This window comes from Lampris incognitus, chromosome 15 (assembly GCF_029633865.1).
Source record: "Lampris incognitus isolate fLamInc1 chromosome 15, fLamInc1.hap2, whole genome shotgun sequence".
NCBI lineage: Eukaryota > Metazoa > Chordata > Actinopteri > Lampriformes > Lampridae > Lampris > Lampris incognitus.
In genome coordinates this window covers 31,121,620-31,149,529 of record NC_079225.1, presented here as the reverse complement: position 1 = coordinate 31,149,529, position 27,910 = coordinate 31,121,620, and the positions used below count along the sequence as shown (strand labels likewise).

Sequence of the window (27,910 nt, the reverse complement as noted above, 5' to 3'; positions counted from 1 at the left end):
TGGGGAAACTGGAGCTCTGGTAGCATTTTTAGAATTAAAAATATAGTTAATACCTGTGCATGATTTTTTTTTGTTACTGTTAAGACATGGTATAATATATCTTGCAAAGAACAACTCATTCTACCAACCGACCTCAACGTCATTTATTTAGGTCATTTCATCAACCCAATAATTTGATACCATCAATAAATACTGGCAATGTAGAGCTAAACACAGCAAATAATGATATACATTCATTTATATAAATTAAATTATATATATATATCTATATGTTCAAGATGGCTATACATCACATGTCCATGTGAAAACGCAGAAAAAAACTTAAAAATGTTTACAGAAAACAAATTTTGTTTGATAGTTTCTCAGTGTAATATACACTAATGGAGAACATCCCAGTTGGATTCTGGAATAGGTTGTGTTGACTTTGCAAAGTCTCTCCAGTCGAGGTCTTGGTCTCACACGTTACTCAAATCCTCTGTTGTTGTTGAAGCGATGCCCTGTTTCCTGTGGAAAACATCAAGAGTATATTAAGACGGTGTTTCGAACTCCCAGCATGCTCAGCAAAACATCCATGGAGACATGATGTAAATGGTAAAGTATAGTGAAGGAGTAGGAACGGGTGTGTTATTGCGTTATCACATGGGCACCTTCCATTACTCGTGTTTCACTGAGGTAGACTGACAACACCATTTCTTTCTCCCCCCCTTTTTTTCTCCCCAGTTGTACCTGGCTAATTACCCCACTCTTACAAGCTGTCCCAGTCGCTGCTCCACCCCCTCTGCCGATCCGGGGAGGGCTGCAGATTACCACATGCCTCCTCCGATACATGTGGAGTTGCCAGCCGCTTCTTTTCACCTGACAGTGAGGAGTTTCGCCAGGGGGACATAGGGAGGATCACACTATTCCTCCCAGTTCCCACTCCCCTCTGAACAGGTGCCCTGACCAACCAGGAAGGCGCTAGTGCAGCGACCAGCACCCATACCCACATCCAGCTTCCCACCCGCAGACACGGCCAATTATGTCTGTAGGGACGCCCGGCCAAGCTGGAAGTAACATGAGGATTCGAACCGTATTGGTGGGCAACGTAATAGACCGCTACACTACCCAGACGCCCCTGACAACATCATTTCTCAATCTAAATTTTCAAGATTTATTGTTAAAGGTCCCATGAAATAAACAAAATGCATTTTCATTCTTGCGACCTCTTTTATCTGCACTTCATTTATATCTATCCAACATGATGTTAGGGAAATTCACAAAATGTTTTATTATAAGAATAATGCGTTTAACTTCCTGACAAATACAATTTTTTCTTTTTAGTTAAATCCCCTTGCACTTGCGTACATACACGAGCAAAAATATCCAATGAATTGGAAGTTACATTGAGAGACGATGAGTGATCTTCTGCCACCAAACTGAATCTAGCCAATCACATGTTGATGTCCACGCTCATTTAAAAATGCCCTGCCATGATTGGCTGTTAGTCACATCAAAGTCCCTCCCCTCGCGAAATCCCGCCCTATCATTCTTTTTCATTCATATATACGTCAAATCGTGAAAGTTAGCGGTCCTCTAAATGCAGTTTCACGGGACCTTTAAAAGGCCCATGTGAAGGTCTACAGTGAGGACGGCTACTCACCGTAGTTCCTCCAGGCAGAGTCTGTTTCTGAGCCGTATGTCTTCGCTGATGGGATAGAGGACAAGGATCATCAGGCCTGTGACAATGAAGGCGACGGGGGCAGCGCCGATCAGCAGCTTTAGCGTGTAGGCGACAGGAGCCGGCTGTTTGCAGGCACCTGTGTCGTACCCTGCAAATCTAAAACACACACAGAGGCACAAATCGAATTTAGACTTACATTTCAGGATCAGCATCCAGCCTTTGCATTCCCGAGCCCGTGTGTTGTGGATGATGAGGATGTTTGACACCATTAACGCCGTGAATTATACATGAGGTCTGTGGTAATGCATTACCGCAGGGCATTATGAGTGCACATACAGAACTTTACACTGTGTGTAAATAGCAGCTTGGGACAAGGACGCTGGCTTACTCTAGACAGAGGGTGGACACCCCCAGGGAGATGCCAGCGGCAAACTTGGTGAAGAACACGTAGAAAGAGTAGAAGATGGCTTCGTGGCCCTTCGAGTAGGGGTTCGCCAGGCGGAAGTCATCCACCACATCTGGCAGCATGGACCTGAATCACACAAACACACATACACACACACACATAAAGCACACATTCAAATACCCCACAGCATGTACATACGCGCACACACACACACAAGCCAACAAAATGAAAAAGAAAATGCTGAATGAAGATGTTTACGGACATTATTTTGAGCCGAGTTTTGATTCAGCGTGTCTTTCCTGCATGCTTCAGCATCAACGACCAGCATGGCTCCAAGTTTCAGTTGGGGTAAAACTGATGTGCCCTGAAGACCTCCCTTCGCTTTCTCACTTTAATCATCTTACACAACTTAGTCAAGATGGCGCCATGAGGATGATGATGCAAAGACCTAATTATTGGGGCCTGATAAAATAGCGGGCTGAAATTACAGAACTAATAGCATGATTAGATGACAGGCAAAGTCACTGACCACAGCGAGGATAAACGCTGTATAAACAATCGTCCTTCCCAAAATACACATCCCCCTTGGGAGACCCCTGTAATTTGGGTCTGAGGGAAGGGACGAGAGAGGAGTGAAGGGGGTCATGAAAACTGGGAGAGGAGGAGCGTAAAGGCAGGTTGAGCTGTCCCGCTGTTACGATAGCTGTATGGTTGCATAGAGGGTTTGTAGTAAAGGCTGTCTCTCATTCATGAAAATGACATCACAGCCGTGAATGGAGGGGTGTCGGGGCACCTGGGGGGCACCAGGCCTAGAGCCTGCTGGGCACTGAGTCACCACTAACAGTATGTCAGTAGGGTAATGCCATTTTCCATCTAATCTAAGGCTACGACCACTAGCACCCGAGCTACTGTACCACAGACAGAATTATGGTGGGACAGTTATTACATAACAAAACCCTAAACTGAGACATCACCACACAGCCCATTAGCCAACCCAACATTTAGGCTCCGGACCAGGGCAAAGCAATATTCAAATGCCCCCCCCCCCTTTTCTCCCCAATTGTATCCGGCCAATAACACGTGGGAGGATCACGCTATTCCCCCCAGTTCCCCCTACCCCCTGAACAGGCACCCCAACTGACCAGAGGAGGCGCTAGTGCGGCAACCAGGACTCATCCACACCCAGCTTCCCACCCGCAGACGCGGCCAATTGTGTCTGTAGGGACGCCCAACCAAGCTGGAGGTAACTCGGGGATTCAAACTGGCGATTCACATGTTGGTAGGTAACGGAATAGACCGCGACGCTACCCAGACGCCCTTTTGGTTTTTTTTTGGTTTTTTTTTAACAACCATTATATCCATTTAATATCAACAAGTGATGCTTGTCTTTCTGTGGCTGCTGAAATGGCTGACGTGTTACATCAAACACATTTGAAGTAGGGCGTCCGGGTAGTGTAGCGGTCTATTCTGTTGCCTATCAACATGGGGATCTCTGGTTCGAATCCCCGTGTTACCTCCGGCTTGGTCGGGCATCCCTACAAACACAATTGGCCGTGTCTGCAGGTGGGAAGCCGGATGTGGGTATGTGTCCTGGTCACTGCACTAGCGCCTCCTCTGGTCGCTCGAGGCGCCTGTTCAGGGGGCAGGGGGACCTGTGGGGAATAGCGTGATCCTCCCACATGCTACGTCCCCCTGGTGAAACTCCTCACTGTCAGGTGAAAAGAAGCGGCTGGCGGCTCCACATGTATTGGAGGAGGCATGTGGTAGTCTGCAGCCTTACCCCAGATCGGCAGAGGGGGTGGAGCAGCAATTTGAAGTCGCTCTCACATTTAATTTCATACACTCCCACATCAATCAGGCCAGGTCTGTACTGTCGTATGATGTGCACAGGTTCTGGGCACCGTGGCTTACCATGGCAGCAACAGTGAGGCAGCCACGCTGAGCCCGGAGGAGACAGCCACAACGTACGCCACCACCACGTTAGGAATGAACACCAGCATCACCGTGAAAGGCATGATCCACTGTGGAGACAGGCAGAAAGCAAGGCAGATGACTACACACTGTCATACTAAAATGGCATGCGTTATTTTGCAATTCATTTGTGTGAGTGATTGAGTGAGAGAGAGAGAGAGAGAGAGAGAGAGAGAGAGAGAGAGAGAGAGAGAGAGAGAGAGAGAGAGAGAGAGAGAGAGAGAGAGAGAGAGAAACAGCCATTTTTTTTGGTCAGCCCTGAAGACGGTGCAATAATGAACGGGTGCTCATCAGCATAAGTAGCAAAACTAGTGTGCTCACCGTGATGCCGCAAAACGCAGCCGTCTTCTTCCCAAACCGCTCCAGAAACCACTGCCAAATTGGGATGCTCACCACCGCAGAAACCTAGGAGAACAAGTTTGTCCAGATGTGAACGATGGGTGTGTGAATTAAAATGAAGTGCTTGACTATCAGGTCAGTTGAGTTCACATTCTTAAGAAAAGGTGGCTTAGTGCTAATATGTGCAATGTAGAGAATGGTGAGAATACTGTGTGTGTGTGTGTGTGTGTGTGTGTGTGTGTGTGTGTGTGTGTGTGTGTGTGTGTGTGTGTGTGTGCGATCAGTGACGAGGTAAAAGGCACCAGATAAGATTTATTTTATAAAATGTTCAACCATACGCCACATAAAGAGTAGCACATCCTCCAAAACGTTTGCCAGGATTCAGATAAACCTTATCAAGCTCCCAAAACCTCCTCCTGAGGACGGTTTAACAATTTCAAGAATGAGAGTTGTAAAAATTTTGAGATTTTTTTAAAATCACTAATAAAGGTCAGGTATTCAAAAAATTGTATACCGTTATTTCTTTCTTTTTTGGATGTTTTTCTCCCTTTTTCACCCCAATTGTATCTGGCCGATCACCCCACTCTTCTGAGCTGTCCTGGTCGCTGCGCCACCCCCTCTGCTGATCCGGGGAGGGCTGCAGACACGCCTCCTCCGATACATGTGGAGTCGCCAGCCGCTTCTTTTCACCTGACAGTGAGGAGTTTCGCCAGGGGGATGTAGGACGTGGATCACGCTATTCCCCCCAGTTCCCCCTCCCCCCTGAACAGGAGCCCCGACTGACCAGAGGAGGCGCTAGTGCAGTGAACAGGACACATACCCACATCCGGCTTCCCACCCACAGACATAGCCAATTGTGTCTGTAGGGACGCCCAACCAAGCCGGAGGTAACATGGGGATTCGAACTGGCGATCCCTATGTTGGTAGGCAATGGAATAGACCGCCATGCTACCCAGTCGCCATACCATTATTTCTTGATATTTTACATATATGTTGTCTTATGCACCTTACACTATATCTCATACATCTTTGGATGATCATGACATGAGCCCGGCGTTGATAAAAGCAATACTCACAAGGATGGTCAGCACAATGTTCTGGAAATGATCTCTCAGGTCCACCGCATAAGTGCAGAACAGGACAAAGTTGCTTTGCACCAGCTGGAAACCAGAGATCAAACATAACTCAGATATTCAGAGCCATCCTGTCTATTCAGCAATGTTGCTTTTCTGTGCCGGGTCTGAGTGAAGAGGCTGCGAGATTTGCTGACGGTGTTTTGTAGTAATTTATCTTCACTTGGGGGCTCACGCAGTCAGCTGACACCCCCTCTAGGAGCGGAAGGAGGTGGAGGGGATGTGCAAAATGAATGTACATAATAATTCAAGGAACATTAATTTCAAAAGGTATCAAAGGCGAAACGTAGGCCCAGGTGACATTACGTTGTGCCACAGTAAACGTAATTGCATGGTCCTCCTACATGAAGGCTGCTCTCAACCCTGAGCTGCTGGTGAGTGCTCGCGCCTTCATATTGATCAAATCAGTATTGAGCGCCAGTGATTCATTGCAGACCCTGGCTGGGGCCCATTTTCCCCATATAATGTGAGTGTCATGTCTGAGGAGCGCTGCACAGACTTAAGTTGTGTTTACCTGAATGGCCACGGTGATGAAGAGGAACGCAGCAGTCAGGGTGAGGTAAGGCCCGTGTCTCATCACCAGGATGAAGCCCTTATGGAACGGGATCTGCTTCTCTGTCTTCGGGGCGTACGGATCTGAAACAGTTGAACAAGGCTTAAAAAAAAAAAAGGTGGATGTGCTGTATCAAATATCACTCGGTGAGAGCAAGGCAACGGATTTTCTTTCTTATGGGAGGATTTGCTCTCTGGGAACCCGAGAGCTGCCCCTGCATTGCAGTGGATACTCTGTTCATCCCTTCTCTGTTCTGGAGAGATGACTTTCACACATCAGAGTGGTCAGAAATACTCAGCCTGTGTTGGGAAGCTACAAGAGCCAAGCGGCTAATTCAGTTTAATCACCCCTCTTAACCAGGTCTTAAGTAGGTGTAAGAGAGAATCGAATCAAATCAAATAGGAGTCCATTGATTGGGAAAGTGGAATTTGTTGATTTTGGCTGATTTGCATATTTTGCATTCTGTTTTCCTGTTTCTTGGATTCCCCCTCCCCCTTTTTCCCCCCAATTGCACTTTGGCAAATTACCCCACTCTTCCGAGCTGTCCCAGTCGCTGCTCCACCCCCTCTGCCGATCCGGGGAGGGCTGCAGACCACCACATGCCTCCTCCGATACATGTGGAGTCGCCAGCTGCTTCTTTTCACCTGACAGTGAGGAGTTTCACCAGGGGGATGTAGCACGTGGGAGGATCACGCTATTCCCCCCAGTCCCCCCCCCCCCGAAAAAAAACAGGTGCCCCGACCGACCAGAGGAGACGTTAGTGCAGTGACCCGGACACATACCCACATCCGGTTTCCCACCTGCAGACTTGGCCAATTGTGTCTGTAGGGACGCCCGACCAAGCCAGAGGTAACACGGGGATTCGAACTGGAGATCCCCGTGTTAGTTGCCAACGGAATAGATGGCCATGCAGCCTGGACGCCGTGAAGCTTTACTTCTGTGTCATTCATATAGACCTATACTGTACAGGGATAATCCATCCACCATTATCCAAGCCGCTTATCCCAATTGGGGTTGCGGGATGCTGGAGCCTATCCCAGCAGTCATTGGGCAGCAGGCGGGGAGACACCCTTGGACAGGCCGCCAGGCCATCACAGGGCCAGACCCCCACAGAATAGACTGCCACATTACCCGGATGCCCAGAATTTGTTGATTTTAGCTGATTTACATATTTTGCATTTTTGTATAAAAGTTCATAGAGATTTATGTTCACGCTGCAGGTGAAAGAATCCCTCCACAAGCACAATGAGAGCCACATGCACACTAGAAAATATTGGGAATTCAAAATTTAAACTCTTGCTTGTCTTTAGATTATATTAATCCTGTGCCTTTCTATGTGATTGCTAATGAGGATGAAGCTGCTGAAGCACAGGAGGTGGGTTAGTGTGTATTCATACAAACCTTCGTTTACTCACAAAGGTAGACACGGGCACAAACATTCACATGTATCTTTGTATAGAAACACACACACACACACAAGCACACACACACACACACTCACCATCTCTCTCTTTGACTCCCAGGAACATAACCACGGTGCAGATGAGGAACACTCCTCCAATTACTCCTGCAGCGATCATATACACCTCCTTCTGCAAAGAGAGGGGAGGCGCACTATGTAGCCACATCAATCCATCTTCCACCTCTCGTCTCCTTACACAGGCAGTGCACTGCTTTCTATTCTGAGCCCTCAGCTAATGTAAAATTCATAATGTTCTCAAGCACCTGAGAAAGTGTTGCTTTCTTAAATGTCATGCATCCTTCTTTTTTTTGGAAATTCTTTCCAAATTAATTTTTCATCAATCAATATAATAAGAAAAAAAGGCGTGATGCTATCCTCATATGTTGTGATATTTTAGAAGCAAATGTCTCAGAATGTCTCAGAAGATTTAGACGTCATCAGCAATGAGCAGCAGTGTTTGTAATAATTTTGTTAGCCTCAGTTTTGATTTTTTTTTTGTTTACACATGTAAACGCCTCAATTTAAAATGAGACGCTTTATTTCAATCCTACAAGAACTGACATTCTCATTTGACATTCATCAATGCATGATGTGTTTCTATAGACCTTCTGTGTTGCTTTTCAGACCAAAAGCTATACAACCCGTCATGCACATCTCACTGTATAAATAAAAGCATAAACAGGAAGAAACCTCAAGTTGATCTGTGCCCTAAAATACACCCTTGAAGGTTTAATGTCTAACCCCAACAGGAACTGCTCTGCCTTAAACAACTTGAGCTTGTTTGCTATTTTTCCATGTGGCACAGCCGAGCGGTTCATTATTATTTATTCACATCAAACACTCCCTGTTTCCGAGGGCTGAGTGAGCGTCCCCAGACGGTGTGCCACCCTCAGCCGCGACCACAGAAGAATTTAGCGGGTGGCTGCAGAGGGTTTGGCACGGTGAATGAGCCGCCCCGCAAGGGTTCACCCAAAATCCATTGGAAAGGAACCATTTGAACCTTGAATAGCTGCGGCGTGACCGAATCCAATGTGGGACTGTTTGGCCTCTGGCTCGTTTCATCTTCATCTTCAGTCCCAGGACGGGCTCACAGTGGGTTTTAAAGGGATGTCTCAAACATGCTAATTCACAGCTCTGTAAACAGCAGTGTCAATAAGAATGTGTCCTATCGGATTAGGCTGTGTTACTCTGACTGTCACTCTTGTCTACAGGCAGTTTGAAGTTAAAGGACCAATATTTTCAACATATTAAATTTGGAGCGTGGGGGTTGCCCTTCAAGTGTTCTGGGTGAGATATAAATAGGCTTAATGACAAACAGACTGTAGAGGCCCCTCAATGCAGGGGAAGGGGTTTGAGGGGGCTGATGCGAGGGAGGAACCTCTTTTTGTGGTGAGACGGAACGGGAGCTCACTCAGGATGTCGGGTTCAGATATCAAACGGTACCCTTTCTCCTCAGCGCCGTGGGTTGTCAAAACTGTGAGGCCATTTCCAAGTAGGGACCTCTAGGCAGCGTGTCAATAGAAAAATCACTTCACACACTCCACCCTTCCACTCAACACTGCTGCGGCTAAACCTTTTTTTCCCTCTTTTTTTTTCTCCTTGCTAGTGCAATGAAAGCAAACAATGAGAACCACCTTGAGCGGTGCCCTGCAGGCTTTAAGATAAGTGAGAGCCTCGATGCCAAGTCATATTATTTTCAAACTAACTTCCACGGCCTACTCTGCCGGCACCTGGGCTTAGGCTGGCGTGCTGACACTTACTGCATGTGACAGGAAGTCCTGCGAGTGCACCAAACTCTTGATGATCTCCGTCCCGCTGTTGTTGCCAAGGTAACCAGCAGACATGTTGTGAGTGGGGCAATGCTTCAAAGTGTGAGCGCTCGCCACAATCTGGCCTTGGATGGCAGCACCCACCAGCGTGCCCAGCACCTCCATAGTCATTCCTGTTAATGAGTGTTTAAAGAAAAAATGTTTTTTAAAAAAAGATGCTATCCACTAGAAAAACCAATATGACCAGAGGAGCAAAAGAGCTCCCACCCATCAAAGGTGCCGAAGAAATTGGATTAGGATTAGATTTAATGCTATTATTCACTTGAACGTCTCTCCATTTACTTACATCGCATAGTTATGACTATGACTTAAGTCTTATCCATTCACTGTATAATCAGTCTAGTTTTATTATCATCTGCATCACATATTCTCATTTTTAAATACTATTGTGCATTTAATTACTGCAATGTCATAGTTATGTGTTGAATTGTACATGGCCCTGTTGGTTAACTAAATGACAAGGCATGTTCTGCTCTCTTAGCAGGATGTCAGGATGTGCTGACCTGCCTTATTAGTGGTTTGATAGTTGATCTGTAAATTGTCTAGCAGCCAGTATTTGCGGGAGTGTTTGAAAGCAGAATTCAAAGTTATGTTGTGCACTCTTTAAGCAGCAAGTATTGTGCATCTTAAATGCTCACAGTGAGCAACATTTAATAAATCTGTGTATATTATTTTATCATGAGAGAAGCGACTCAAACTCATATTTCTTCAACATAGGCAAAAATACATTTTTAAGCCAAACAAAGAAGCTGCACAGAGAAATAGGATCAAATGAATCATTCAAGCATGTCATGTTGCACTGGCACTGATGTGTTTCTTTCATGCATAGCCAAAGACGTACGGTAAGCAGTGGCTGAGTCTCTCTCCTTCTGGTCTGTGCTCAGGAACATGGTGAGTGCAGAATAAGGCACGTGGAAGCACTGTAGTGGAAAAGAGGCAAAGAGTCACAGTTGTGGTGAAGCAGAAAATATACAATAAACCGAAAAGACCAAAGTCTGGCACGAGGGACTTCAGGGCCGGCATGGACACTAAAGCACTCGTGGGATTGTCGGGAAGCAGGAAAAAGACGACAAAATTGAGACTTTTAGTTCCCCCTGTGCTGAACAAATGTTACCCATCATGTTTGCCTGGCAAGCATAATGGTCATTTGAACATCTCAATGTGCAGCAAAGAACGGGCGTTGTTCCATCTACAGGCTGTGTAGTGGCAAAGTTTGATTATTGATTCATTTCATGTTATGTTCACTAATTAGCAATGGATGTAGAGTTTGCCAGTCACACTGACCTGAGCCACTTTTGGATTTTATGGCAATACAATTGTAAAATGTATTAAGAAATACCCAATATGATTCTTTGGGATGCATGCAAAGCTGTTCTTAGGGGGGAAATTATTGGCTATTGCTCTAATTTATAAAAGCAGAGAAAAGAAAAATTAGATTGGTTACAAACAGAATTTTTTTTAAAATTAGAGAACATACATAAAAAGACACTGAATCAAGGAATAAAAATGGAAATAGGAAAAAGAATAAATTAAATGAAAACCACTCAAACAACATTAAAAAAGCTGATCTTTCTAAAAAAATAGAAGACATTATGCAGTGGGTGGAAAATTGGCTAAACTACTCGCTACAAAGTTAAAAAAAACGAGCAGAAAACAATTCATAAAATAAAGGACCTTAAAGCAAATTCCATACACTGCAAAGTAGAAGATTTTCAACAATCATTTGAAATGTTTTATAAAAATGTATACGTATATATAGCCCAAAATAGATGAAACAAAGATGGAAGCCTTTTTTGACTGGATAAAATTACCTAAAGTGTGGAATGAACAAAATAAGCTTCTAATAGTGAAATTACAGATGAAAAAATTAAAAAAGCAAGATCAAATTTAAAACCCAATAAGGCAGCAGGACTGGGGGGCTTTCCCTCGAAGTGGTACATGGAAATGGAAGATCTGCTGACCCTATATTGAAGGTTACGTATAACCATGTGCTCAAGATTTCTTTGATTCCAAAGTAGGGTAAAGATAACGTTGAATGTGGAAGTTATTGGTCAGTAAGTGTACTGAACCAAGATTACAAGATTTTTACCCACATTTGGCAAAAAGAATTGAAAAAAATCCTCCCCCAGATAATAAGTCTAGATCAGACAGGTTTTATTCAGCAAAGGCAGACACAAGATAGCATTTGCAAAATGCTACATGTGATTGAATATATAGTAAAAAATAAACTCCAGGCAGTATTATTGAGCCTTGATGCAGAAAAGGCTTTTGATCGAGTCAATTGTGAGTTTTTATAGAGTATTACTGAAATTTGTATTTCATCAGACTTTTATTAAAACTATTCAAGCATTGTATAATAGCCCAAGGGCAAGAATAAAAATAAACTGAGCCATATAAAACTCATTCAGCCTTGAAAGAGGGACTAGACAGGGCTGTCTGATAAGTCCATTACTGTTTGGGATGTTTATTGAAGCATTAAATCAGGGGATTGCTCAGGATAATAATATTTCAGGCATAAAAATGATAGGTCAAGAACATAAAATTACTTTATTCGCAGATGACATTTTAATTAACTCCTCAAACCCAGACAACAACAACTTGAATTTATATAGCGCCTTTCAAGGGACCCAAGGATGCTTTACACATAGTGGAGCAGACAAAACAAATACAAGAACAGAAAATGAAAATAGCTCTTGGATGTTTTTAGTTCAAATTTTTAGTTTCAATTAAAAAACTTTAGTTTCAATTGAATATTTCAAAGACCCAAGTACTAAGTTTCAATTACAGGCCTAGCCAGATCATAAGCTCTAACTACTACTACTTTCGGCTGCTCCCGTTATGGGTCACCACAACGGATCATCCATTTCCATTTCTTCCTGTCCTCTGGGTCTTCCTCTGTAACATCAGCCACCTGCATATCCTCCCTCACCACATCCATAAACCTCCTCTTTGGCCTTCCTCTTTTCCTCTTCCCTGGCAGCTCCTTACTCAGCATCCTTCTCCCAATATACCCAGCATCTCTCCTCCACACATGTCCAAGCCATCTCAATCTTGCCTCTCTTGCTTTGTCTCCAAACCATCCAACCTGAACAGTACCTCTAATATAATCATTCCTAATCCTGACTTCTCCATCACTCCCAATGAAAATCTTAGAATCTTCAACTGTGCGACCTCCAGCTCCGCCTCCTGTCTTTTCGTCAGTGCCACTGTCTCCAAACCATATAACATAGCTGGTCTCACAACCATCTTGTAAACCTTCCCTTTAACCTTCCCTTTCAATCATAAGCTCTAACATCCTACTAAACTGGGATTTGGAACACATATCTAGGAGTAAACATCCCAAAAGAATTCACAAATTTATATGTCTTAGATTTTAGCCTGTTAAATCAAAAAATAAAGGAGGACATAAAGAGATGGAATCTAATTCCAATATAGACTCTTTTATGACCTACGCCACGCATAGTATGTGCGCGCATTTTGGCAGCAAAAGAGGCAACTTCTCCATCTCCAATCAATGCAGAGTGCAAGTGGATTTCTGATTGATTTATATTTACATTTTTAAAATGTCATCTTGTTGTGTTGTCGGTTGCCAGAACAGTTCTAGCAAAACTAAAGGTATTCATTTCTACCGCATTTCATCGGGGAAAAGACCGTTCAATAGACCCTTTTATGACCTACGTCACGTATAGTATGTGCACACATTTTGGCAGCAAAATCACGTGATCACTGTTTACCAACTGTAAAAGGGTCTATTAAGTTTTGAGTAAGTAATTTTGAGTAAGTAATTTGAGTAAGTAAGTTTGAGTAATATTAAATTTTGATTAAGTAGGTGTGAATATGTGTGTGTGTGTGTGTGTGTGTGTGTGTGTGTGTGTGTGTGTGTCAGCCCTGTGATGGCCTGGCGGCCTGTCCAGGGTGTCTCCCCGTCTGCTGCCCAGTGACTGCTGGGATAGGCTCCTGCATCCCTGTGACCCTGATAGCAAGATAAGCGGTTTGGATAATGGATGGATGAATGGATGGATTAAGTTTTGAGTCACAAATTGAGTCATTAAAAATGAATATCTTGCCTAGGGTATTATATTTGTTTCAGATTCTTCCAATTGAAATAACTGATAAACAATTCAGCAAATTGGATAAATCAATATCGCAGTACACTTGGCAAGGGAAAAAAACCAAAGGTAAGATTTCAAACTCTTCAACTGATGAATAACAAGGGAGGACTTGTACTCCCCTGCCTAAAGGGCTATTATATATCAGCCAAATTGAGGATCTTATTTTGTTGGTGCAATTCTGATTGCCCAGTGAGATGAAAAGAAATTGAAGAAAACATGTCTGGGGCAGTTCCAATCCAGGCACGATTAGGGGATAAAATACTAATTAAAAACAGGCAATATGTGGCTCAAATTATCTCTGAAAACATGGTTAAATATTATCACTAAGAGTAGCTTGTTTGAAGAGATAAAGATTTTGAGATGGTGCTCCCATGACCTTGACTTTACCCCAAACAAACTGGATGCGACCTATAACGGATGGGCTAATCAAGCCTCTCCTCATACGGTACCTTTTTTAATCAGGGGACACTGAGCAATTTTCAGACATTGAAAAGACTACACTGGTTAGATAATAGCGACTTTTTTAGATTTCTTCAGGTATGCCATCTCATAAACAGTTCTATGTTAGGGTCAAAAGGTGTTTGAAAACGACCCATTGAACGTTTTTATTAGTGCCTATAGGACAGATTCGGGGCTTAAAGTAATTTCAAGACTATATAGGAGACTTCAGGGGGTTAAAATAGCAAGTACCACCTACATAAAACAAAAATGGGGGAGGGAAACTAACGTTTGCATTCCAGAGGAAGTCTGGACAAGAAATTGTGAATTTCAATGGAGGATCAAGCTCAACCTCATGGAGAGCGTTTGGCTGGAAGAGTCTTAGAAGATATTTTATCACACCTGTTCAGAAGTCTCAACACTCAGGCTCTTACAGCTGCTGGAGGAATTATGGCTCCCAGGAAGCCAATTGCTACCACTTGTTTTGGGCCTGTCTGAAAGTAAATACCTTTTGGCGCAAGATTTATACAGAATAAGTGACTATAAATGGAAAATGTATACTTTCCCGAAACACCCTTCTTCTGTTTAAATTTGTTTGTTTGATTTTTTTTATCTTAAACGAGAAAAAAAAACCCCATGTTTTATTTTTGTGTTCTGTAATTACATTCTAAAAAGGTGAAAAGATGGATTACTCTGTAAAGGTATCTAAGTAAAGATGACTGTAAACTACTGCTATTATGTGATTCCAAACAAAGGGGAAAATGTCCAAAAAAGAAATACCCAATATATCTTGTTTTCATCTCAGTTAGAAATAATGCTAGCAATATTTATGGTTCATAGTTGTTATTTTAAAACAGGTCATTCTGACCCAAACAGAACAAGGTAATGTAAGAATCGACCTGTAATGAATTACTTTTTGCATAATTTTCCCATCCTTGTATCCGATTCTCATAGATGCTTTCTCTAATCTATTGACAGGACACATTTATATGTGCATATATTTATGTGCCCTAGCAAAACATGGGCCTATGCATATATCAATAGCAATCACTGCAGTTTCCATGTTGACAAACCTCAGCCCTCTGTTTTCCCCAGCTACACCACCTATTCCAGAGAATAAGCAAGCAACCCCAACTCTCCTTCACTTTGTAATTTACACAAGAGCTCAGTCAGCATTGTGGCCACCCGAGCGTCCAAAGCCATGACCAAAATAAATGCGGCCATGAAAGACTCCGAGCCTTTTTCCCTAGGCCCTGGTGCGATACAGCATGTCATTTGTGGGGCCCTGGTGGAATCGACTGTTTATAGAATTGACACTGCCCAGCAGGGCACACAGTACAAATGGAGACCGACACGAAAAGTAATTTGGCAACCTTTGATCGATTTATTCCACAAGTTGAAGATATCATTGTATTTTATAACCTTTTGTCTACACACTACATCCCTTAAAATGACAATAGCGGTGCTTTCTCAGCTTCACAAACACGCCCACACTCGCATGTCCACAGACAATGAAGGGAGGCTAAAAGTGGTAACCAGCACTTATCCCGCTAAAGGTTTCTGGCAAGAGTGAGCATATATACTTATCAAGTAGTTAGAATGACACGCCATTACAGCTCACCACAGTGTGGGCACAGCGGTCTACGAGCTTTGTAGCATATGTTATGGGGGTTAGGCCCAGAGAGATGAATGGTCTTGAACCGGGGTAACAAAAGGGAAACCTAAATAAATGCTACACTTCCCATTTGAGGTAAGGTATCTAAGAGTGTTGGGCTCTAATTTGCTCCAACTCTTGTATATCACGGCGTAAATCTTTTCCGAAGCAGTTATAAGTCACTGTTTTGACTGTTCATTAAAGAGACCAGAAAAAGTCCTGATGGACATGAAAATTAATGGGAGTGGAAAACAGCAATGACTCAAACTGTGACATGCACGGAGTTTAAATGTGACTTGACACACTTTGCTTTTTTTGTTTGTTTGTTTGTTAACCGTGAAATACATCCTCACATTGAATTTTACACATGGTACCAAATCTACAACATCCCACGGGAAAAGTCATATTCCTCACACCCATGCAGTAATATATTTAGCCAATAAACGGGAGTCAGATTCTGTGAGAAGAGCTTTCATACTTACAGTGATGAGGGTTTGGTAGAGGCAGTAGAAGCCTAAGTACCAGATGAACCTGCCATTGGTGAAAGGGGGAACAAACCAGAGGTAGAAGTAGGAGACCACCACAAATGGAGTGCAGCCCACCATCCTGCAGAAATAAGACATAATATGAGTGAGATGCAGGCTAAATGTCGAATTCACTCAACAACCAAAAAAGCATTCAAATTGCACACATTTTGTTAGGAGAAATAATGATTTTTTTTCTCTCCTTTTTTTCCCCAATTGTACCCGTCAAGTTATCCCACTCTTCCGAGCCATCCCAGTCGCTGCTCCACTCCCTCTGCTGATCTGGGGAGGGCTGCAGACTACCACATGCCTCCTCTGATACATGTGGAGTCGCCAGCCGCTTCTTTTCACCTGACAGTGAGGAGTCTCGCCAGGGGGATGTAGCACGTAGGAGGATCATGCTATTCCCCCCAGTTCCCCCTCCCCCCTGAACAGGCACCCTGACCGACCACAGGAGGCGCTAGTGCAGTGACCAGGACACATACCCACATCCGGCCTCCTACCCGCAGACACGGCCAATTGTGTCTGTAGGGACGCCTGACCAAGCCGGAGGTAACACGGGGATTCAAATCGCTGATCCCCGCGTTGGTAGGCAACGGAATGGACCGCTACGCCACCTGGACGCCCCGCAGTAGATGTACTTATAACACTAAATAATGCTGTATATTGGGTAAGCAATTTATTACAAAGCCATGTGGCCTATTTTCTAGAGAAACACATCATAACCATTTTCTGTTGACGATGGGTTACGGCAGCTGTGTTATGTAATTTTCATAACAGTGTTAAAATCAGGCCACCTATCTCCCCAGATTAGAGCGAGACTTAGCTGAACAGTGAAAAATTATGCGTTTGTGAGTACGATAGGAATCCTGAGTTGGGTGGATGGACAGGAGACCAAGGATATGCCACAGGATCTCAAAACCACATAGCAGAGCACTGAGATATGCGGCCAAACAAATTCTCACACACACACACACACACACATATACATGTGCAAGCACGAAAACAAGCACTCAAACACATAAGGGCAAATACAAACCCAGCAAACGCGCGACAGAGAGATTCTGCTGTGTTGTGCTGTTTTCAGGACTTGGAGCGATATGTTGGCCATGTATAATTCATGAGTAAACAACTGCTACATATCATTATGGTCAAAGGAAACAGCTGTGTGTTGCAGAACCAGGAAAAAGGAAGGAATGTGGACAGCGTTAAGTCCACAACATGACGTTTTGGTATATAATGGGAATAAATCCATTCCCTTACCAATGCAAGTTATATGAACAGAAATCCTACGGCGTTTGTGTGAATTCTCGGCGGAAGAGTTGCCGGAAGAGTTGCACATTTATCGTAACGCCAGCTCATCCACATGTAACGGAGAATGGCTGAAGGAATTTGGTGACTGCGGAAAAATCTGACTTGCCCTAAGGTGTTTCAAAACCTCCCCCCTAAACCCAACCAGCCCCCCAACCCCGCGCCCTGAATAATCAGGATCCTGCCCCCCCCTCCCCCGACCTACTCCGTGCCAGCACTCATTGCAAGAGAATGAGACGGCGACAGGCGGGAGGGAGTGAATAAAGAGGGAACAAGGTAGAACGAGAAAGAAAGGGGTTAGAGAGAGGGAGACCGACGGAGAATAGTCAAATTCTAGCATCGTCCAGTTCAACCATAGATTCCGGCAAAGCCTCCTGACTCTCCTCCTGATTGTTTGCCCTAACAAAGGGGCTGACAACGCTGGTGCTGCAGTATTGAGTGGTTGGTCATCGGGACAAATGAAAGGCCCCTGCCCTTTGAACTGGACAGTTAGAATGTTCTGCAAGATGGTTGCATTAACAGAGGGAACAATGCAGAGGATATCGATGTGCATGCACACACATACACACGCACGCACATGCACACGCATGCACACAGACCTAATCCAATAATTTCCACCACCCAAATTAACAGAGAACAGGTTGATAAGAGGCCGGCGTATTCGCTGCCCTCCTCTCCGACTTATTCAGCACACGCACGGCACGTTAATTAGATGATAGCCAGAGCAGCTCAGGGGATTTCAATGAGTTCTTGTAGGTGAGGATGAATTATAAGAGTGCTTCTCTCTTTTGATGGATTGTGTTTTGGCAGCGGTGGTTGCTGTGTGTTAACTGGCAGTGGATAGAGAAACTGCTCCATAACTGAGAGGTCACATGCCCCCCCACCCTCAACAACACTAATGTAAGTCTATCAACATCACTGCATCCTGTCTAAGTTTTGTTTTTTGTTGGTTTTTTTACCCCCCCCCCCACTTTTTTTTCCTCCCCAACTGTATCCGGCCAATTACCCCACTCTTCCGAGCTTTCCCGGTCATTGCTCCACCCACTCTGCTGATCCCGGGAGGGCTGCAGACTACCACATGCCTCCTCAGATACATGTGGAGTCACCAGCCACTTCTTTTCACCTGACAGTGAGGAGTTCCGCCAGGGGGACGTAGCGTGTGAGAGGATCACGCTATTCCCCCCAGTACCCCACCCCCGCAACAGGTGCCCCAACCAACCAGAGGAGGCGCTAGTGCAGCGACCAGGACACATACTTGCTCAAGACATTGAGCTGTTAACTGCCGACTTGGCGATAGTAACTTCAAAGTAAATACTTTGTGTGTTCTACTTCCTGCGTACCGTTGTGAGAGAAATCGGCGTACGGTAACTGGACTGCGCATTTACTGCCTTAACTCTATGGCTGACGGAGACAGTCTTGTAGGGGAAGGATTTCTCTCTAATGGGTCCACTTCTCATGAGTTTTTTTGGGTCTCAGTAATAACAGAATAATAAACAGAACAGCACCTGTGGGAGTGACTGTGGTGCCAGGCCAAATGACTCTGTCCTAAACAACTCGGGGTGGAGATACCTATCACTCTCCGTCTAGCTACTGATGTGACAGACATCGGGGATGAGGACTTCCTGCCGGATGGGCAGATGGGGCTTTCCAAAGGGGTCAAAATTGAGGGAGTGTCTCACATTCTCACGGTGTGCATCATCCCACACACACACACACACACACACACACACACACACACACACAAGTTCACACATACAGGCACACACACACAAACCCGCACATATTCCACATGTGGTTTTCACACATGCGTGCAGAAACTCACAAAATCCACAATCTCTCTTACACACACACACACACACACACACACTCTAACAGCTTCCCAGTGGTAATCAAAGCTGATTTACCAACAGCCATCAGCATCTGTCAGCTACTGAGCCTGTCTGGCTTGCCCCAGCGGACTCGGTCGCCCTTGAGAGCAGTCAGCCTATGTGTAATCTGTGGCTTAAACTGCACTACTACCTCACACATCAGACTCTCCGCGAGGTACTCACCATATAATTACAGTAAGTGAATAGTGTCACGCTTTGCTCCCCACTCGAAATCACACGGACGCACTCAGATACAGTTCCACACAGATGCGTGAGCGCATGTACACATACAGATGTGCATGCATACGGTAAACACCCGTGCACTTTCACAACCACTCAACAGGACCATATCTGGAAATGACGATTGAAAGAGATGTGGTAATACGTTCACGTAATCCTACATGACGGACAGCTGTTTAATCACAGCATGACCTCATGTTTGTACTCATCTGTTGCACCATAATTCTGTGAAACCAATCACATCTATTTACTGCAGTGACATATTTGGCATTCCTGTTCAATGAAATGGAGCCTCTTCTAGTTCGGACATAATCCCATAGTTGTGTCATGTGTGTGGGAAATTCTGCGCGTTTCTGTGCGGTTAATAGTTGACTTCAAAGTATGTGCAGAACCGGGCGATGTCTTTTAAACTGGGAATGAGGTGTGACTGAGTGACGCGTCGGTATGTAATCAATGAAAGAATGCCAACGAAAGAATTCCAATTTGTTTGTGGTTGCTCAGTGGCAACACACAAAAAAATAATCCACACCCCTGAGACATATAACACATCAGAGGGAGCAGCCGAAAAGAAAACGATCAAAGATAATGACTCTTCTCATGTAATGTGCCGGTGGGTTGGCTCTGGCCTAGAAAAATGAAACAGGTGAGACAGGAAATTGCTTTCGTTTAAAAGTTTAGTGTAGTTTGCACGCTTAAGAAATACATTTTTTTGGGGGGGGGGGTTTCACCCCCTCCCTTTTTCTCCCCAATTGTATCCGGCCATTCATCCCGCTCTTCTGAGCCGTCCTGGTCGCTGCTCCAGCCCCTCTGCTGATCCGGGGAGGACTGCAGACTACCACATGCCTCCTCCGATACATGTGGAGTCGCCAGCCGCTTCTGGGTCTCCTCACCTGACAGTGAGGCGTTTCAACAAGGGGACGTAGCGCGGGGGAGGATCACGCTATTCCCCCCACTTCCCCCTCCCCCCTGAACAGGCGCCCTGACCGACCAGAGTAGGCGCTAGTGCAGCAACCAGGGACACACACCCACATCCGGCTTCCCACCCGCAGACACAGCCAATTGTGTCCGTAGGGACGCCCGACCAGGCCGGAGGTAACACGGGGATTCAAACCGGCGATCCCCGTGTTGGTAGACAACGGAATGGACCACTACGCTACCCGGATGCCCCAAGAAATACATTTTTGATAGAAATTCAAGACTAAGGGAGGGGAATATGGTAATCATAAGAAATACAGGAATATTCAAACTTTGCAGCGTCAGGGAGCTCTCACCAGGGCATGAGTCTGCCAATCTTGGTCCATTTGCTCTTAGTGATGAAGAAGCCCACTATGGGGTCAGTCACGGCTCCCCACGCCTTACCAATGAACAGCACCATGGATGCCTGGAAGGGGTTGATCTACGGAGCATCGTAGAGACAGACCAAGGTTACAGACAGGTGAATACAAGTGCATAGATGCACATTCATGCATGCATACAAGCACGGTACTGCAGGAAAACCGGTAGGTACATGCAAAGACGTGGACATCACACACACTTTTCACTGCTCCCTCATTCTTTCTTTCTCCCTATCCTTGTTTGCCCTCCCCCAAACACACACACACACACACACACACACACACACACACACACACACACACACACTATGTCTCCGTATACTTGTGGGGACCCCTCATTGACTCCCTAACCCTTAACCCCAAAACTTAACCCTTACACTAACCTTAACCATCATAACTACAGGCCTAACCTTAACCCTTACCCTAACTTAATCCTAATTCTAACCTTAACCCTAAACCCACGTCCTAATCCTAAAATAGACCCCCTTTTCCTCATGGGGACCCATAAAATGTCCCCACAAAGAATGTGGTTTCAGGTTTTTCTATACTAATGGGACACACGGACACACACACACACACACACACACACACACACACACACACACACACACACAGAATACCTGGGCGACATCGAGCAGGTAGATTTGCAGGAAGAAGGCTGTGGCACTTCCGGCCACCTCCTTGGGTGCTCCTCCGATGGCGAAACACAGCTTGTTGCATACTGACAGTTTCTGGCTCAGATCAGTCTGTAGAAAGCAGAGGCAACACAGGAAAGAGTGTCAAATTAGTCGCCAGGGTTCGAAGGAGAAGATTAAGACGTCTTTGCTAACAAACTAGGCACGTCTTTAATCACAGAACGCTAGGTCTTTCTAGAAATGTCGTCTGATGCTTTTCGGGTGAGGAAAATTGCTCCAAAAGCTGATGCAAAAAGCAAATTCATTTCAGAACTTGAAATGAATCCCCCCGTTAAATCCAGTCTCAGACAATATTCTCACATTTCTCCGGGCTCTCCTCTCTTTCTCCAAAGACTCTCGCAGTAAAAACACATCGTTACAAAAGTAGCAGAGATTGTGTAATTTCTCACCTTGAATGAAACAGTGCGCACTATTTGTGCCACACACAGACCAGTTTCTCGTCTAAAGGGAAAATCTAAGCCTTACGGACAAAATAAAAATAACTAAGGTGTGTCTCTTCAGAGATGAACAGGGTGTGAGACGACACGATGAGTTGTGACTCAAAGTAAATTGTGAGTCCCGTTGTGTCACTGTGGTGCGTGACCTCCAGAACAACTATCTCAGGACTTCTGAAAATAGCAAGAGTTCGCTCATCTTGATGTCACAGAGGGTGACAGAACGAAAAACGCAAAGAAGCGCTGATTCAGGACCGTCGCTGAGTCACACCACATATATTTGCCATGCCTTATTGGGAAGATACACAGCGAGACATCTGTTTTCCCATGAATTCCACTGCCTACCCCCTACAGCCCTCAGCACGCGCACACACACACACACACACATGCAAACTTGAGCTCCACCACAACCCTAAAGTCCCACCATGTCAATTTTACATCTCCCTGTGCCCTCTCTCTAAATGACTTTCTCTGTGGTGTGGGCCAAGAAGCAGCTTCCTTTGAAATGGGTGTGCGCTGCTGTGAATGAGTGAAAAATAGGATTAGAGGGACACCACTGACTGATGTGTGTGTGTGTGTGTGTGTGTGTGTGTGTGTGTGTGTGTGTGTGTGTGAGAGTGAGAGAGAGAGAGAGAGAGAGAGAGAGAGAGAGAGAGAGAGAGAGAGAGAGAGAGAGAGAGGGAGGGAGGGGGAGGGGGGAGGGGGAGGGGGGAGGTCTCACACACACACACACACACACACACCATAACGCTAGTATTACCGTTGATTCTTTTTTCTTTTTTTCTTTTAACTTTTTTTAATTGGAAACCAGTGTTATATACATGTTAGACACAAAGAGCAGATCAGTGTTTCACAACATTCCCTCCCCCCCTTCTTTTTTTTTTGGTGTGTTAGAACAGAGAACTACAATAACACCTTGTTCCAACCCCCCACCCATCCCAAATTCTTAAAGAAAACAGTGAAGAAGAAAGGAAAAATGCACATACAGAACTGAATAAGTAAATAACACACACACACACATACACACACACACACACACACACACACAGGGAGTTAATAAAACGAAATAAAATAAAGTAGGGAGGTCAGTGCAATAAAAAGGATGCTCGGGATGCCCACCCCAAGGAATGGATTCATTGATAAGCAGTTGGGATCCAGAGAGGTAAGAGAATTTACATATGAGATAATAGGCTGCCATTTTTTGTAGCACTTAGCAGTTGAGCCTCTTAAAGAATACTTCAACTTCTCTAATGGGAGAAATGACATTAAATCCTTTAACCAGGAGGTAGCGGAAGGTGGACCCAGGTTCATTCTTACAAATACTTGGGTCTGTACATATTGACTGTAACCTAACTTGGAATGTCGATGTGAATTCTGTATGTACCAGGATACGACAGCGACTACTTTTTGTGCAGACTCGGGGTGTTTTGGGGTTGGACAGAGGGTAATGATGTTATTTTGTCATGCTGTGACAGAGAGCACATTGCGTTACGGAATTTCAGCTTCAGCTTGGTTTGGTAACACATCAGCTGAGTTAAAATCACAAATAAACAGACTGGTCCACACAGCAGTGAAAGTGATGGGGGGGGGGTGAGCATCCCTCCCTCCAAATGCTCTTTGAGAAGACAATAGCTAAACAGACTCCGGACTCCTCTCATGTCCTGTATTCAGAATACGAACTACTTCCATCAGGTAGACGTTACAGGGTTCCAGTTAAATACAGAAAAAGATACCTGAACAGGAATAAAAACTCTTTCATCCCTCGATCAGGGAATCTCCTAAACTCAGGATGTAAGCAGGGTGTGAAATGAGGGGCTGTGTATTTAAATGCACTTTATGTCTGCACTTGTCTGTGCTGTAAACTTTATGTCTGTTACTGCACTGTAATGTATGTATTTTTATGTGCCAGCCTTTATGCCCAAGACAAATTTCCCTCGGGACAAATAAAGCAGTCTTGAATCTTGAACACACACACACACACCCACACACCCACACACACACGTGTGTGTGTCTATGTGTTTTGGTGCGCGGCGAGACGAAATAACTTTCATCTACACACGTGAATTAGGGGGACAAACCACAGTCTGGGAAGCCCAATATTTACAGATGTCTCGGGGCCACAAATACACACTCCTGCCCTCCCCTATGACTCCTTCTGCACTCCTTTGCAACCCTTGCTCTTTACATAGACACAGACAGACACAGGAATACACACACACACAGTATACGTGTGTATTCAGGAAAACAAAAACAGTCACCCCCGAATCAAGGCTTTCGGGCTTGGCTTGGCCTGCAGCCAGTCCTCTCGGGGGTTCATGAAAGAAGGAAATCACCAAAGGAACCACAGCTCCGACCGAAGCACTGTTATTACCCTGCATACTTCTTCTCTTCCTCCTCCTATCCCCTGATCAAAACATAGCCGGGTTCTATCATGACAATTACCAGGAAGGAGATGTGTAATTATTCAAACTGGAGACAAGCGGGTCAGAGGTAAGTAAAGACTGTGCGGCGGCTCCAACTCCAAAACTCTCTCTTCTTCCACTCTCACTGCAATTATCCCTAATTGGAGAGAAAATCAAAGTCTTTGGTGTCTGGAGAATACTGCTTAACTGATGACGTGCAAAAATACTCAGTATAACCCAGCACTGCTTTCTCAGGTCAATGTCTCTCGCTCTCTCTCTCTCTCTCTCTCTCTCTCTCTCTCTCTCTCTCTCTCTCTCTCTCTCTCTCTCTCTCTCTCTCTCTCTCTCTCTCTCTCTCTCTCTCTCTCTCTCTCTCTCTCTCTCTCTCTCTCTCTCTCTCTCTCTCTCTCACTGTCTCTCTCTCTCTCTCTCTCTCTCTCTCTCTCTCTCTCACTGTCTCTTTCTCGCAAGCTTTCATCACTAAGTTCTTATCACAGAGGACATAAGCAGGATATCTCATCTACCGTTGTCTGGGCACACTAGCTGAATGTGTGACTACACACAAGCCATCCCACTCACACACACACACACACACACACACACACAGACTAATTTTCAAAGTTAATGAATCTTTAATTAATGAGGAAGAAAAACGATGTGCCCAGTATTTTTAGTCAGGACTACAGACAACTGCAATTCAAAGAATGGATGAGCGCTGTAAATCTGTGCTGCTTTTTAGCCAGTTAAGACCCCCCCAACCCCCCACCCACACACACACACGATGCACACACCCATAAAACGCTGGTAAAGCCTAGCCATAGTATAGCAGTTCATGGCAGCTTATACAGTGTAGGATTTTCTGGTGATCTTTGATATAATGGTCATAGTGCTGCTTTTTTGGTCTAAAGGGACCTTCGACAGTAGGTCCATGTCGATTATGGATTACGAATATGAAAGGATGTTTATCAGTGCTGGCTGCAGGCAACTTCAGATGTCAGTGATAAATCTGTTGCGGTGAGCATGCTGTCACGTATCAGCCACAGCCTGGTGCTTTGGCATGTGACATCGGCTAGAAACCTTGGAAATGGTGTCGAAGTCGAAGGGTGTCTGTCCTCTGGTGTGTGATACATATGCAATGTATATTTTGATACTGCGTGTATAATATGGCGATATGCTAATATAATCAGACACTAAGTGCATGTATGAGTGTAGTATGGTGCAGCTCTTGCCGTGTCTATGTCAGCATGCAGCACTCCAGTGATGCATCAAGAGGCTTTAAACAAGACTTGGAGCGACAGATCGCTCATATGCATTAGGCTTGGGTCCACTCTTTAGTATGTATAATTCACAAAGGGAACAATCCAACAAAGTATTCCATCTATTAAGCCCCTCTCAGCATCCCTTATGGGATATGTCATACACACAACTGTAATGCAGCAAGCACCAGGACTTCTTTTGTCACACGCCGATATGACATCTCAAGGTCCGAGTCTGTTTTAGTCCATCACAATGCAACAAAAAAAAAAACTCTTTGGCAGCTGGCTTGTGCAGATTTATCAATCACCATTGTACTACATCAGTAGTAGTAATATTGCCAAGTTGCATTGCCTTGAAAACGCCCTTCTAATTTCTAAGCTATGTTTACGCTAAAGACAAGGTCCTGGAGAGGTGTGCATGTTCTGTTTCCTTGAGGGGAAGGTGTGAGTTTCTTCACCTCGATTTGCTTTCGACAGCAAAAAATGTCACATCCTACAGAGGTCCATCAAGACTGATAAAACTCATGGCACATTAAGGTAGAGTACCGCAGGGACCTTGTCGCGGGTTAGCATGTCGCAGAACAGTGTGGACACTACAGTTTCAGTGCAGATAGCTGAGCGCAATCGGATGTGATGCGGCAAAACACAAAAAAACTCTTTGAGCGACTTCAATTATTGGGATTGCATCACAAATACGTTTCCCTTTCAATGTGACAGGATAACAAGTCTTGCATTTGAATATCTTTAAAATGGGACAACACTCAGTATAAATTCAATTCAATTCAATTCATTGTCATTTTACCATAAAAGCATAATCTTTTTGCCAATCAATCCAATGCAAAAAAAAAACAAAACATGCAAAATAAAAACTACATACATGGATAAAACAAGAAAGTGCACTTAAATCATATAAAATCTATAAAACACTGTTATAAAATCAACAGAATCAAAATTGCACATTGCTATCCCGGTCATGTTAGTGTATAGTGTGTGGTGTGTATGTGTGTGTGTGTGTGTGTGTGGGAGGGGGGGGGTCAGGAGCTTGACATCTCTGGGATAAAAGTTTGGTTCTCCATCCACCAAACCTTCCCTGACTGTGATCCATGTGCTCAGGAACACCATTAATAAGTAGGCATCTCATTAATTCATATGAGCTCATGGCTTCACACACTTCCACACAGTCACGACACATGTGATACACGCACACATACTCCCAAATTTATATAAACACAAACACACTAGCACGTGAACAGCTCACCCACTTTCGCAGACGTATAGCCTGCCTATGGTCAAATGTCAATCACCGTGTTCAATCATAAAATCAACCCAAAAGGCTAATGGTTAAATAACACTTTCTCCTGTCATCTCATAGCTCCCACTGCCCCGGCTCCTGCCATGGTTATGATTAAAAACATCCACTCCATCAAATTTCACTGACACCGCCTTGATTAGACAAAGACATCAATCTTCCTATCTCCTCGAGCAGCTCATCCCATCAATAGTACAAAAAACAAAAAACTTCTTCAAATGACCAAATCTCCGTGGGTTAACAGCTCACAAGGAAACAATTGAGCTGATGAATGGCGGTCAGATAAGCACCGGCTCACTTCCCCACCATGTCCCCATCCAATCACTTCCAAGAGTCACTCATCTGAAATCGAGGGTCAAAGAAGGGGACCTTTTCACCGCTGACATCTAATGCCCTTTGAGACCGTGACTGTGATTGAGGGTTACATAAATAAATCTGACTTGTATTTACACAAAACAAATCCATCCAACACACACGCACAAGGCATGCTCCCATTCACTGACAGCTGGTTTCAGCACGTGAGTCGGAGCCCTGCCATCTAAATCAATGCTAGAGATATGATAACAGCGCAACAACGTCACAGTATATCACCCGCTCACACTAATGCAATAACAGAGACATGTGATCCTTACCTGATGAGGACTTTTGTTGAACGGCGGTTCAGAGGGCTTGATGAGTTTGCCGGCCGAGCTCTGCATTCCCCTTTCACCTTTGGTCATGGCTGAGAGACTGTGTGTGAGTCGTTGGCTGTGTTTCTGCAACTGAGTGTGCGTCTGAGCGCCAAAGTGAGTGTGACTGTGACTCCTCGAGTGAGCAAGGGAGCGAGGAGCGTGCCTCTGGTCGTGTGTCGCTGGGTGAAACTGGATGTGACTCTGACTCCGTGTGTGTGTGCCTCTGTGCATGTGGGTGACAGTTCCCGGGGCAGCGGCTTGGAGCTCCTCCCGCTCCTCGGTGACAGGTCTGCTGCCTTCTGCTGCCAT

At 44.7% G+C, this 27,910-nt stretch overlaps 1 protein-coding gene across 1 annotated transcript; it reads right to left on the bottom strand.

Annotated features, from left to right (window-relative positions):
* Positions 1-455: 455 nt before the first annotated feature.
* mfsd2b (MFSD2 lysolipid transporter B, sphingolipid) lies at positions 456-27,910 on the bottom strand. Its single transcript, XM_056294908.1, has 14 exons — positions 27,563-27,910; positions 21,455-21,580; positions 20,772-20,896; positions 16,040-16,163; positions 10,195-10,273; positions 9,285-9,466; positions 7,564-7,654; positions 6,024-6,145; positions 5,453-5,536; positions 4,359-4,442; positions 3,978-4,087; positions 2,049-2,192; positions 1,640-1,816; positions 456-504 (listed from the first exon to the last, which is right to left on the bottom strand). Exons 1-14 carry the CDS (start codon positions 27,908-27,910, stop codon positions 456-458), a joined length of 1,845 nt encoding a protein of 614 aa, XP_056150883.1.